General features: G+C 45.7%; 2 protein-coding genes across 7 annotated transcripts; one reads left to right on the forward strand and one right to left on the reverse strand.

Moving 5' to 3' along the window:
- Positions 1–2: 2 nt before the first annotated feature.
- zfyve16 (zinc finger, FYVE domain containing 16) lies at positions 3–11,948 on the reverse strand. Its single transcript, XM_058054106.2, has 18 exons — positions 11,437–11,948; positions 10,227–10,344; positions 8,349–10,156; positions 7,653–7,749; positions 5,184–5,360; positions 4,979–5,115; positions 4,595–4,802; positions 3,719–3,841; positions 3,488–3,643; positions 3,194–3,418; positions 3,024–3,106; positions 2,791–2,895; positions 2,529–2,679; positions 2,336–2,416; positions 2,090–2,252; positions 1,277–1,382; positions 1,024–1,200; positions 3–954 (listed from the first exon to the last, which is right to left on the reverse strand). The coding sequence occupies exons 2-18, from the start codon at positions 10,294–10,296 to the stop codon at positions 796–798; spliced, it is 4,026 nt and encodes a 1,341-aa protein (XP_057910089.2). The 5' UTR covers positions 10,297–10,344; positions 11,437–11,948; the 3' UTR covers positions 3–795.
- LOC131105727 (ubiquitin-conjugating enzyme E2 L3-like) lies at positions 11,109–13,509 on the forward strand. Of its 6 annotated transcripts, none has more exons than XM_058054153.2 (5): positions 11,109–11,713; positions 11,982–12,105; positions 12,480–12,575; positions 12,881–13,067; positions 13,231–13,509. In XM_058054153.2, exons 2-5 carry the CDS (start codon positions 12,079–12,081, stop codon positions 13,383–13,385), a joined length of 465 nt encoding a protein of 154 aa, XP_057910136.2. In that variant the 5' UTR covers positions 11,109–11,713; positions 11,982–12,078; the 3' UTR covers positions 13,386–13,509. The 6 variants fall into 6 exon arrangements, with proteins under 6 accessions (XP_057910136.2, XP_057910128.2, XP_078650243.1 ...); XM_058054145.2 differs by having other exon boundaries at positions 12,001–12,105; XM_078794117.1 differs by having other exon boundaries at positions 11,109–11,701.
- The last annotated feature ends 426 nt before the right edge of the window (positions 13,510–13,935 follow it).

Genomic DNA, 13,935 nt, shown 5'->3' on the forward strand with positions numbered 1-13,935 from the left:
CCCAAATTTCTTTCAGGGCTCACTTCCAAACACACAAACTCATTATCTGAAACTTCAACAGGTTTGGCATCATCAGAATATATCATTCTAACTACATTAATAGGTCAGAAAAGTGGAAAAAGCATAATAGGCCCCCTTTAATACCCAACTCACTGGCTCCCCATGGGGCACTATGTGGTATTACACATTTTAAAAACATGTAGTTACACCGCACCCGCTATTTGTTAATTGACTACAAATTAAAGTTGTGGTTTTATGTTCTCACAATAAAGATCTTGTCACTTTTGGACAAAAGTCAACTAGCTGGCTGGCTAGCTTCTGGTTCTGCTAAGCTAAGCCCTGAATGTAGTGTCTTGATTGACGTCAGATGACCTGACAGCGTGACTGAGGAACACAAGTCACTGGATGCATACATGTGCAAAATGTACTCAAACAAGCTGAGCTTGGATGAATCTGGATCGATGTTCCAGCGCTCCACACGGTAGAATTCCATCAAAGAGATCAGTGTTGCAAACTTAAGGAGTGCTCACCCACTCCTCAGTGTGAGTCGTGAGATCCGGTCGGTTCCCGTGGATCATTCATTAAGGCGGCGCCACCTTAAGAGGCCAGCATTCGGTACTCATCTTCTCTTCCATGTTGAATAAAGCAGCTTTATTCAAGTCTGCCTCCGACATATTTCCAACATCCCGTGTCGTCTTGGCGCCCTTTGACAACCGTACGTGCAACACCTGCTGGCTGACCTCACCGTGGATGGTAAGGATGGTACAGTCCTGAACCGAGTGCGTCCTATGTGTGTTAGATGGTGTGTGTGATGAAGAAGAGCAGCTCCATGTCCATGGCAGCCTGCGGCACACTGGCTCCGCCTCCGTGAATGACGGGGATCAGTGCGCTGTCCAACTCGTTCATGTAGTGCTGAGGAAGTAGTCGGCCTCCTGAACCTACCTGGTACTCCACCTACACACACACACACACACAACAGTCAGGGTCACATGCACACCATCATCACCATCATGAGCTCCTCACCATGTCGGTGCCGGTGGAGACGCGTAGGCTGAGCGAGTTGATGCCACTGGCGGCAAGAACAGCAAGATGCTGAGTCAGAGCGCTACATGCAGCTATCGCCATCTCCCTCTGGAAGACGCTGCAGCACGGCAGCACGGATGCCAGAGTGCAGTCTGGAGACGTCATGTGGTAGAAGACCTGTGATGACACTCGGGTCAGGTCAACGTCCAGTAGCGTTGCGCGGCATGCGTTCAAAGATCAGCCTACGCTTCACCTCAGAACATCTGATGACGCGCCCATCGCACTCAAACTCTGCATCCGGCTGCATCCTCACACTGCACATTCCGTCCAGACTCCGCCCATCAACGCCACTCGTCATTCTGTCCGGCAGACGACAGTGGATGTAAAAAACTGAAGTACAGTGTAGTCACTTTTGCTAAATATATACATTTCTTGCTTTGAGGTGAAATTACAATTCTTTAGCAGGATTTTTACCACGTGTGGACACTCACATCAAATTCAGGGACATGTGGGTTAGGGTTCATGCTAGAAATCAGTCTTTGTTATCATTATTACTCCTCATTAGGGGATATCAGTGAAGAAACAGTTGAAAACAGTGAAACAGTGAAAAAATCAGTGACTATGGGATTACATCGGCTTACATGTAAAATATAAAAAGATTTATATTCAAGTTGAATGCATTCATGTTTATATACAGTCGTCTCTCAGTATAACACAGTTCTAATATTACTTCCTCACTATATAGCCTTCTTTCAAAACATACGCAAACAATAAATGATTGACAATTTCATGGTTGACTACCGGCTATTATTAGTCCAAAAATATAGAAAGACAAGTTCTATGTAGTATCGTGGTCAGTAGGCATCAGTGATGTTAGAAGACATGACCTTTCACATTGTATGGAGACTGGATACTTAGCCAGCAGAGCCCAGCCATATATGCCATAGCAGAGATAGAGCCATTCTCTCATTTCGTGTGGAAGTGGTAGATTTTTGGCGTTGATGCCAAACACTAATTAGGACACCCCTGCTATGGTCATACATTGCTAACACGTCATCAGTTTTACCCGGTGTTGACAGGTGACGTCCAGTCAACCCAGCGCACGGTGACATTTTCCCGGATTTCCCCTCCGTCTGTCTTTCCACAGGTGATGTGGAAGTCCGTCTGTTCCCGCAGAGCCGTGCGCAGGGCATCCATGGTCTCTGGAGGCATCTGGACCATAAGGCCATCTATCAGGCGCCAACACAGCGTGGTTAGCATGAGTGAGTGTGAAACGAGGTAACAACCATCAAAACAGTGAGCGTCCGTCCACCTTCCACAATGCTGGACTTGGCGATGAATCCTGACGAGGCTTTCAGGGCGCCATTGAAGACCACAAAGCTGGCCCCCGTCACTGGAAGAACACAGGAAGCAGAAGCCAGAGCTTCAATGACATCTTCGAGATCCACATCGGAGTTACTTGTAGCCCCACAAAGTGAAGATGGAGGACTGCTGATGGCGTCCACCTGTGCGTGTCTTGCCAGGCATGCTGTTGGCTTGCGTCTGGTAGGTCCCATCCTCGTTTTGGAAACATACCAGGTGGGAGTCGGCCTGCAAACTGAAGCTCGCTGCGACACTGATCACATGCTCGTTAGAGCTGTTCACCACCCTCAGCATCTGTAAAACATGCACAGCAATGTTTCCCACAACAGCAACACTGCAGACAATGTAAGGCAGAGTGCAACCGCTGAGACAATGCAGGTTTCGATTTATGGGATTTGTTGACACCTCGTTGAAGCTGCTTTTTGGGATGTCGATGTAGCTGTGGCCCATTTCCATATGAATCCTCAGGCCCTTCACAGACGACAGACTGTACTGGTAGTTTCTCAGGTCCTGCAGACCACAAAAATGGCAGGTGGGTTTTCATCCAAATCTCAATTTTAGCATCATGTGATCGTCTTATATTGTTATTCATGAACACCAGTGACTGTGACTCATCTACAGGTCATACAGTGACTTACAGCCAGTAAGTTCATGATGGTGTGTCCAGTCTCTCGATACACAGACTCCCGAAAACGCACACTAACAGGTGTTGTGGGGTACACTGCAAAGTAGCACAAAGGTGTTTCATTTGAAGATTATCCAGAAGAACAAAAAGGCGTTCACATGCAATTGTAACTACGACACCGACCGCTGTATTCAGAGCCAAGTCGCAGAAGCAGCCTGAGCGGAAAGACTTTGGCCCAGGGAACCTCCAGCTTCTGTATTAGAAGACCAAAGAGGAAAGGCTGTGGCGGGAGAGTGAGATCCTCTCGAGGCTGACAGGTTGGGGGGAAAAAGAGCATCCCAGCATGTTCTTTACTGCCCAGGAAACTGCTGGTGAACGTCACATTGTCCAGCTCCTCCACAAACTTGCCTGTAAAAAAAAAAAAACAACAACAGTGCATATGGTTGGACGCGACGCGGTCTCAAGAGTGCCGCCTACCTCTTTGTGCATCCTGCTGAATGTTGAGACACAAGGTGAAGAGGTCTCTGGGTAGACTTCTTTCCTCTGGCACACACTCCAGCAGAAAGACCAGCTCCCTCTGGCCCAGAGCCTGCATCCCGTTGGAGCCGAAGCACCAGCACTGGCGGCCGCCATCTGCCATCAAAAACATCCATAATGACGATTCATCCAGCAAGTTGGTATACCAGCAGACATCATGCTTTTACTCACACGTGACCAGCTTGACGTTGACCAGCAGGTTGGCGTTGAGGACAAACGTCAAAGGTCGAGGGCCTCCCTCCTCCAATAGGTGGCGAATCTGGCAAGGGGCGGGGCTTTCCTCCACCAACACATCTACAAACAGTTTGTTGACTTTCATGTACAGTAGAATCCAACCAATCAGAATGCAGCAAACAATGCCATGCACACAGTCCTAGAATGACAGCAGTGCGATCGTTCATTCATTCATTTTCTACCGCTTATCGCTCCTTGCTAATTTTTAATGGTAAACCAACAAAATTCATACGTGCAATAAAATAAAAAGACGAGTCAAAAGTCAAACCCACAGAACGACTATGCTTGCGTAATGAAGTTAATTAAAAGAATCACTCCTATACATATATATATATTCTTTTTTTTTTTCTCCCATGAAAAGCAAAGGGCGGAACGATCCTGATGGCGACATTACCGATACAGTGGGCAAATGACCTGCAATAATACAACCTTGTACCGTTGGGGGAGTATTACAAGGGTAGGCCAATTTTTCATTTTTTTTGCATTTTACACATATTACACATATTTCTTAACCAAATGATGCTCTTATTTTGAAGGACGGTCATGGAAGTGTGTTCTGTGTGCGTAGAGAATGTTTGTTTACGGCTAAGATGAGCTCTGTTCAAAAATAAAGGTGCTTGTTGTATTTTTTTCACTCCCTCAAACAAATGTTGCTTCTTCTCACCACAACATTCATTCATATTATGTCAATTGCTGTGAGATTCTGCATTAAACAGTAAATTCCATTTTTATGAGCCAATTCCGTGATTCCGTCCGCAATTCCGCGTGAATGCGGAAATCCTAGAGCCCTACATGAGCAATGAAAGCAGTCACCTCCTGCTCCGTCCTCTCCGGTCAAGATGAGCAAAGGAGGAAGTTCATCCTCGCTGTCAGGCAACAGGCTCGGGGTCCTCCTTACTGCAGAGCCCAGTCCAGCCAGCAGGGCGTAGTGCCAGGGACCAGACACAGGAAGTGGAACCACCTCTGGAACCTCAAGGCTCGTCTTGCCGCCGCCTCCGCCCTCTGACTCCGTGGAGGTCGGCTGATAAGACACAGCAGGTTAGCGGGGTGCCTTCATGTGATATATCATTACCATCATATACGTGGGTATAAAAACACACTTCTTTTGGGTTTGTTTTGGCTTTCAGGAGTATATTTTTTACTTTTGTTTATTAATTTTAGCTGACTAACAACTGATTGGCTAACGTAATAACTCACAGTCACTTGTTCTGGAGTGACGCCAAACTCCTGTGAGCTCCTCCGGCTCGCCACCGACAGCTTGGTGGTGTCCGCCACTTCACCGTTGGGCAGGATGCCGTCAGCAAACCAGACCCGTTTGTGTTCACGAGGACAGCCTGGAGGACCAAGGGCAACCACATAAGGCTGTGGCTAAGCTGCCAGTGCAAATTAAGTGTCATCGCACCATCATTGTTCGGGTGTTTGAGCACCGACACGGGCACCATAACAGTGGGCGGGGGAGAGTTGAGAGTGCCAGCGGCACGGGCCTGCTGCAGAGGTGGGATGGTGCTGCAGTACTCAGACGGGACGTTGGGGTTTGGACTGGGACTCGTGGGGCTCATCATCCGCTCGAGTGCCTGTGCTGCGGAGAGAACCACAACGCATTCGGACATCACAAAGTCAATCTATAAAAATCTATGTTGTATAGATTGTAGGCATTGTGGGTAGCCGTTTCAAGGTACATCACGCTATGAAAAGATGACAGTTATCAAACCTATACAATTGTGCATCATACCAGAGAAAGTGGAGGTCCAGCACAGCTACTATGTGGAAATACTTTGTCATGTCCTGTGTCGTCATGGGCTTTGGGTTGCCAAAAGTCATTAACGGACTTGTTAGCAAATATCTTTTCAGTCAAGATGTTTCAAAATAACCCATTTTTGAGCTGTTATTATAATACAGTGAAAGCATGATATTTTTTGCCTTAAGTTACAATTCCATCCCAATCTCATGCCTGGTTGTATAGTTGTTATCAAATCACCACAGAGGTTTGGTCAAGGCAGATTTTAGTGACAACAAACTGACATCACTCCAGCGGTCTCATATGCAGGTCCTTGTGTAAGGAGCATTGAGGTTAATCTAAACAGCACAGTCACCCTCTACATTGATGAACGCATATAAACCATATATTGATGAAACATGACAGAGCATCATTGATCCAAAGATGTAGTGTCCCTCAAAAAAAAAAGACACAGCATCACTGCATTATAAGATGACTCTCCCACCCCCCCCAAAAAACTAAATATCCTCCAGTCCAATGATGTCAAGCATCAGCTGAAGACATGCCGTAAGTACTAGTGCATTTAAATATATTCTTTAAATGAATTGTTGCGTCATTTGGAAGTGGAATGTCTCTCACCTCACCAGCAGACACAATACTTGTCCATCGCATGTCCGTCCCGCACGCCTGACTCCCCGGTGATTTGCAGCAGTGTTTCAGCCTGAAAGCGCTAGTCTGGGGTTGGAGTGCGTGTGTGTGTGTGTGCGCTCAATCTCGCATATAGTGTATGCTAGGCTGCACACGGCTATGAGGCACGGAGAACGAAGGGAGGGGAGGAGACCGAGAAGCGATGCCGTCATTCCACTCCAGTGTGCTGGCTACAGAAAGTGGATCGCCTGCTTTTTCTTAATTTAGACTGCCAGCGTCACATATGCGCTGTTTGAGGCGGGTTCTCTAACACACACACACACACAACCAAGGACAAACGGCAGTGTCCTGCCATAACTCTTCCTCCCCTCACCCCCCGCCTCTCTACATGTCCACACTGCAGTCAAATACACTAAAAGGTGAAGTCCCCTTTAAACCAAACAAGATTTCCCTACACTGCATTACATTTATTTTTATTATTGGGCGCCTGGAAAAGATTGCCATCTGCCTTTCCTGTGTTAGGTATTAATAGATTTCAGAATGAGGCTTGTGTTGAGTCACTTTGGGGTTTTAAAAGAAACTTTATAGAGAGCGAAGGCCATCATATGGTCTAAAAATATTAGCAAGCGTGCAACCCATTAACATATATGCAGCCAAACTTCCCCAACGTGCCTTTTTTCAGGTTTTATTGCATCAACAGATGTCAGATTAAAACAATATCATTCATCAGGACGAAACCATACAGTCGATGCTTGGAAAATGGCCTTGAATCATTGTGGTCACTATCATTATTTGTAACGGTGTGTACAGGCCAAAAGTTTGGATGCACCTTCGCATTCAGTGCCTTTTCTTTATTTCCGTGACTATTTACAATGTACATTCTCCAGACTATGAATGAACACATGTGGAATGATCAGAAAGGGTTACTTAGTAGTATTTACTGCCTTATTAATAGGCTTGGGACCATCAGTTGTGTGTGTGGCTCATTATTGTAAACCATTGGTTCATAAAACCACAAAATGAACAGCAAAAACCTCCTGAGCCTTGAACTGAATATTTTCTTGATTCAGTTATTTTGTTGAGTCCGCAATTTATCAGAAAAGATGCAGTTTCCCAAAGTCAAACGTAATGTGTGTGAATATATTGTTTCACCTGAAACACACATAATAGCTCTGCTTTCATGCACGACTAAGGACATTAACAAATATTCACATTTGAGAAGCTGAAATCAAAGTATATTTATATTTATAAATGTAAAAAAAAAATATTGTAATACCAAAAATGATTAATTGGATAATCAATCCTCAATTAATTGTTGCAGCAGTATTTGGCAACATATTCTAAGGACTGGGTGGAATCAGTGTCATTGACACAAGCAAACAGTTAATGTAAATACATAAATACATTACTGAGAGCGACTTCCTATTCATCACTTCACACATACAGCGAGTCAAGACGGACTGGAGGTAATCCTAAAAAAACTGTTCCAACACCAAAAGCGCTTACCTCTGTGCAAGTTGTCAAAGCAGACGACACACACGCGTGCCTCCTTCTCCAAGTACTTCAACTTGCACTTCCTGTTGCAGCACGTGGCACAGTACACCTGCCGCAAGCAGAGGAAACGGAGAAGCGACGAATGAGTATGTGTGTCAGCGGCGGGCTGGGAACAATAAACACATCCTAAACCATCGTCTTAATGCTCTTTTAATCGGTGGCCTTAAAAGGACTTAGCTTGAGCCGCGGGTCGCACGGCTCAGTGACCGCGATGCGGGCTGGAAAAAAAGGAAGTGCTACCTCATGCGCTTTGCTGCTATCAACCAGGTTTAAAAGTGTCTGCTAATCTCTTTGCTTTTTCCAAAACACCTGAAGGGGGGGTGGACTTCAGCTATAAAACACTTTAATACACATGGCAGGACAGTAGGGTGATAACATTATGCAGCTAACACAGGGGTGCTGCCATTATTTCTTGTAGTTTTTAGTACGGTAAGTGAGTCATGTGATTGTCCTGGACATTAGCGGTGTAGTAAATAGTCAGTCATAATCAGATTACATTGGCCTGCATCTCAACTCTCCAATATTGGCACTCTGATACAAGCAATGAACCGCTCGCATACCACTAGTGGTCATACATTGAACACCTAGTGTGCATGTTGTGTTTCCACTTCTAAATAAATAAATAAAAAAGGCTGAATGTGCACTTACTTTCCCACAGGCGCGACAGTGATGCCGCCTCTTGGTGAAAGTGAACTTCTGAGAACAGTTCATGCAGTTAGGAGCTTCAGAGTCCGGCACCCAGGCAGGTTGCCTGCTGCCCAGCTCGTCCGCGGCGTCCCTCTTCCAGCTGTTAGGCCGAGAGCTTGTTGTGGGCTCACCGGGGTAAGGCGGGGGTTCTGAGAGTTCATCATACTCTGTCGTGTACTCTGGCGGCTCCTGAGCAACGTTGACGGTGCTGGTGTTGGAATGTGCTGGAATACTGTGGCTGGTATCTGGTCGCTCTTCATCTTCAAGTTTACAAGAAGAAGAAGCAGTGGGTATCTCCTCATCCTCCGCTGATGTTGGGCATTTCGCAGCTGGGCAGACCAACTGTTTGGGTCTTGCACCTCCATAGGACAAATGAGGTTCTGAGCTGCTGCTGGGCTGAGACTGGGAAGGGATGCTGGTGGAGGAATGGCTCCCTCTAGAGGATGGTTCTGGTTCTTCTTGACTGGGTGGCAGAGAGTCATGAGAGATGGATGGTGCACACCCCTCAACAGAGACACACATGGTTCTGTCGCTTTCTGGAGAGGCCAGGCCTTCTAGATCTTCCCGTGGGGGGTGCTCACAGGTGCTCAGCTCCTCAGCTGCAAGCACCTCCTCCTCATCCCGGTTTAATTGGAGAACATCTGCAGAGGTGCTGCAGCAGGAGAGTCCTCTGTCCTGCTCGGCCTCAGCATGGGCCTGCAGAAAGCTGTCCAACTCCTCGTCTGTGACCAGCAACTCAGCCTGATCGCTCTCAGGAAGATACTCAAAGCCAAACTCAGGAGGATCCGCCGGGCTTGGTTCTGAGCGGTCTGAGGACGGATGTTCTGCAGGAGGGATGGAGGCGCAAAGTTCTAAAGGGGGATGCTGGCCCTCTGGGTACAGCTGCTGGGATAACGAGTCAAGACGCTTCTCAGGGCAAGGATCATCAGGCCTGACGTCTAAAGCTGATAGGGCGTCTGCCTCTGTGTCTTCAGACACATCCTCATTTTGCTCACCATGGTGCTGGAGGTCCAATTGAGGTTCACACACAGATTCAGCTTCACTTTTTGAAACTTTTGGAGACTGAGAAGGTTCTGGAGAGTCCAAGTCTCTTGAGGTACTCCATGTTAGGGTACTGTTAGCTGGTCCTTGGTGATCCTGCTCGCATGGTTGAGAGGACACATCTTCTTGGGCATCCTCATAGAAATCCCCTTCTGTGTCCTCTGTAGTCCTTGAGAGACAGTCAGCTGTGGACTCTGTGCTCTTCTCTCCAGCTCCAGGAAGAATAACATCCAGGAGACTGAAGGAGGACGAGAATTCATCGAGCTGCTCCAGAGAGTCCTGCTTACAGCTCGAGTTCAGAGCCACTTGCTCCTCGCTGAGGATCGACAATTTGGTGGGGCTGTCAAAGTTCACAAGCAGCTCCTCCTCTAGTTGCTTCTCGGCAGCGTCCAGCTCACTGAAGGCATCGTGGCTGTTGGCTCTGACCAAGATGGCTGAGCTTGTGTCGTTGACAAGGTCGCACACCGGCTTCAGTGTTCTGTCGGGACAGGGCGGAGCCGAGTTTTGAGACGAGCTGCAATCCACAGAGGACAGCAGGTCCACTCCTGTCAGGGCTTTAACCTCCCTGTCCTCGCTGACGCAGCTCTGACTGGTGTGGTCCGGGCAGTTGGACGCAGCACCGTAGTGAAGAGTACTGAGGTCAGGAAGGTCAGCAAGGATGGCGGATGCCTCTGAGGAGCCCGAATGCACCGGAGGCTTCCGTAAAAAGGATTTGCAATCATGTTCTTCTGCAATCAAAAAAAAACAAAACACACTGAGATTGAATCACGTTGATTCAATCACCTCACTTCAACTCACCTGCACTGAGCTCAAAGTCATCGAGAAGCTTGTCCAAATCACAAACGGCTGCCTTGAAGAAGCTGTCCATGCTGGCATTCAACGTATGTCCTCACACCTCAAGATGTCCTACTAAACCCTGCAAACAATCACAAAGACATGCTTCATGGAACTACCGAAGAATGTAGGTCATCTCTGACATATTAACCTAAATAGGTTCATTGTTTTCTTCGTCTTCGTCAACAGTCCTGCTGGGAAAATGGCCAAGCAGGACAAGGTTTGCAAAATAAACACTTCTAAAGCTAATGGAGGTTATCTAATTGACATTTTCCTTGTCCTATCAGCTCACACTGATGTCATCCATACCTGTGCTGCTTTCAGTCACTGGGTGCGTATTTGTGTACTGTACTGTGTACTGTATATGTTACCATGTTAACCAGTAACGCCCATTCCACACTTTCAATTTCTGGTATTTAGGGGCTTAAATGTATGTGTTTGTGTAGTTTGTTCTCACTGAGCAGCAGCGGGTTCTCCTGAGACGTCACAAGCTCAGTGAAGCTCCACGCATTCATGAAGCACAACGAATGAAGCGCCATGCCACCTGTGTGGACCATTAAATTACAAGTCATTACACTCAAGCCTCAGTCACTTACCTGTCAGTGTGCCAGAATGTGTGATGAGAGAACAATGTAGTCATATTTTTATTTTGATGAAGTGATCAAGTTTTTTTGTAGTCTCAAAGTGATTTTACTCGCCGTTTTGTCTCTTTTTTTCCTGCAGTGTTATAACATCACATGCAAATAATATGCAAATCAGCCTGTGACGTTATTTAGCGACTTCTTAGACAGCCAATAACTACTTTTCTTACTGAGGAGTTGGCAACAGTGGTAACGTCCTTAAACAATCCAACTCTAAATCTCTCTTAGTACAACCGATCATAACAACACCAAAACACATTTTGCCCTCTGCTTACATTAGCACAGAGGCGAGCCCTGGTTATGAACACAGTTACCAAACACCCAAGGATATGTCCAAAACAAGCACTCAAACCTTGTGCGCTCATGACGCGTCTGTCAGCTATAAAACCACGTAACAAAGACTAAACACGTTGTGTTTCACCTCAAATGTACGTCAGTGAATGTAAGTTAAATTATTCGCTCGTTCGGGTTAGCAGACGTCAGCTACGCCAATGTTAGCTAGCTGGTTAGCTTCCAGTGCTGGGCTTGTATACCTGCTTTATTATTCCTTCATTCTGCTGACGTCTTCTCGGCTCAACTCCGCTGTCGTCGAGCTGGCAAACGCCATCGCCGCCGTAGTGGACTCATGTTCAAACTGTCAAGAGAAAGCTTTGTTGTTAAATTAATTTGACGGTTCAAGTCTTAAATCTACGCTGCGGCGGCCATCTTGGATAGACCTGTGGATCAGCGGAGAAACTCAGCACGCCTCTCGAACCTCCTCACTGGCTACAAAAAACTATCAACAAGACCTCCTCCAAGGTTGAAATATTTGTGAGTCACACAATGACCTATATAACCAAGCATCTTAATAGTTAATAGAGGTGGAAGCTTACCTAGACTTATATAAACAGGTTAAAATTATGTACACGCGTTTGTTTGTGTTATTTTAAAAGAGGTTTTATGACGCAAATTAGTAAAAAAAAAGTAATCATCAGAAAGATGCCATGTTTGCCAGTACAAACGGTACAGAAAAAGGATGGATGACGAGTTTGCCTTTAATCCATTTCAAACAAGCTGTGTTTATGATCCGTCATGTAAGCGTCACATCCGGCCAGCAGGGGGCGCTGACCAAGCAAGAAGCAGAGATCGTCGAAGAAGAACACAGACCAACAACAACACTACTGCATACTGTCAACATGATTTCAACCAGAAGACTAAGCAAGGTAAATGAATACATGACATTATTACAGACTATTGAGACACATATAAAGACTGCATTTGTGATAACATAGACATATATCAACAAATGCAAAAAACTAGATTATAGTTATATAAATTAGATTATAACTAGATTATAGCATTAGTCTATGGTGTGAGTGTGAATAACATTTGTGATTTTTTTGCTCACACTCTTCAGAAGAGAAGACTGTTAAATGGGGTAGTATGAATAGTGGACTATATATTTTTTTTACATCACAGCAAATCATAGCAATCCTCACACAACACACAAAGTGCAAGTGAACAAATAATGGTTGCTATATACAGTTGGTTTTTTTTTTGTAAGTGATGCCATGTGATAATAAAATGTTCTTTCCAGGAACTTGAGGAAATCCGTAAATCTGGATTTAAAGAATTCCGTAACATTGAAGTGGACGAATCAAACATTTTGAACTGGCAAGGGCTCATTGTTCCTGTAAGTGAGGAACTCTGCTTTATTATGTTTCCTTCTAGAGTGGGGGTGTCCACAATTGTTCCACCCAGGGCCGAATACAGAAAAAATACAGATCCGGGGGCCACTTAAATAAACCTTATGGTTAAAACCAATCAAATGGAGGTCAAGATACGCTAAGGTGGTAAATTATTTAAAGAAAAAAAACAGCACAATATATAATGTTGTGAGCTGATAAGAAAGTGTTAGACTTGGGACACCCTTGATCTAGAATGTGAATCCTAGCTGCAATACTAATGTTTTGGTTGTGTCGATGAACTCGTGGCAAGGAAAGCCCCCCCTATGACAAAGGAGCCTTCCGGGTGGAGATCAACTTCCCCACAGAATACCCTTTCAAACCTCCTAGGATCACCTTCAAGACCAAAATCTACCATCCTAACGTGGACGAGAAGGGTCGTGTGTGTCTGGCTATCATCAATGTTGAGAACTGGAAACCTGCGACCAGGACATCACAAGGTCTACCCAATATCAGACATGACAATGTTTACCATTTATTTATTTGTGGCAGCCTGCCATGAATAGATTTGGTACTTAGTCTGTCCCCCTCGCTCAGAAACACATGACAACAGAACTGTCACTGTTTTTATAACAGCGCTGTGACCGTGTGTGTGTGTTGCAGTCATCCAGTGTCTCATCTCCCTGGTGAACGTCCCGCAGCCTGAGCGTCCCCTGAGGGCGGACCTGGCCGACGAATACACGGAAGACCTAGATCAGTTCATGAGGAACGCGGAGGAGTTCACAAGGACACACGGCGAGACACGACCAGAGGACTGACATGACTCAGTTATTCGAGAACCTTCGCTCTTTTAGCACTTTGCCGCAGAGACTTGTCTCTCTTGAAGACTTTATGGTGACCAGTCGGCCTGCGGCCTCTCGCTGTCACCTTTTTCTTTTTTTTTTTATACGGCTGGAACAAACGAGCAGAATGTGTCCTGAAGCATTTTGTTTGTAATCACTTAAAAATGTACGCTTGAGGTGTGCTGCTGCTTGTTGTCTGGAAGGTTAGTAGCATATCAAGAATGTTTGATAGCGATGGACATGACTGTCGTGTCTGTTGGGACAAGAAGTAAGTGTGCTTTGGCACGGCTTGAAAATATTTGCATCTCTTATTTTCTTTTATGGTCATGTGTTCATTAAATCTCCCAAACTGTTTAGGCTCACTGTTGATTTTACAGGATAATAAATTATACACTAAGACATTACCACCGTTTTCTACCTGTCATCCTAAAGGACTTGGACCTGTAGATAATAGTGACCCGAATAATTCCTGACTTCCACACAGCATCGTGATTTTGTTGAGTTTGGAATCGTGGTCTTTTCTTTC

This window comes from Doryrhamphus excisus, linkage group LG10 (genome assembly GCF_037039965.1).
Source record: "Doryrhamphus excisus strain RoL-2023G ecotype Guam linkage group LG10, RoL_Dexc_Guam_v1.1, whole genome shotgun sequence".
In the NCBI taxonomy this organism is placed as follows: Eukaryota; Metazoa; Chordata; class Actinopteri; order Syngnathiformes; family Syngnathidae; genus Doryrhamphus; species Doryrhamphus excisus.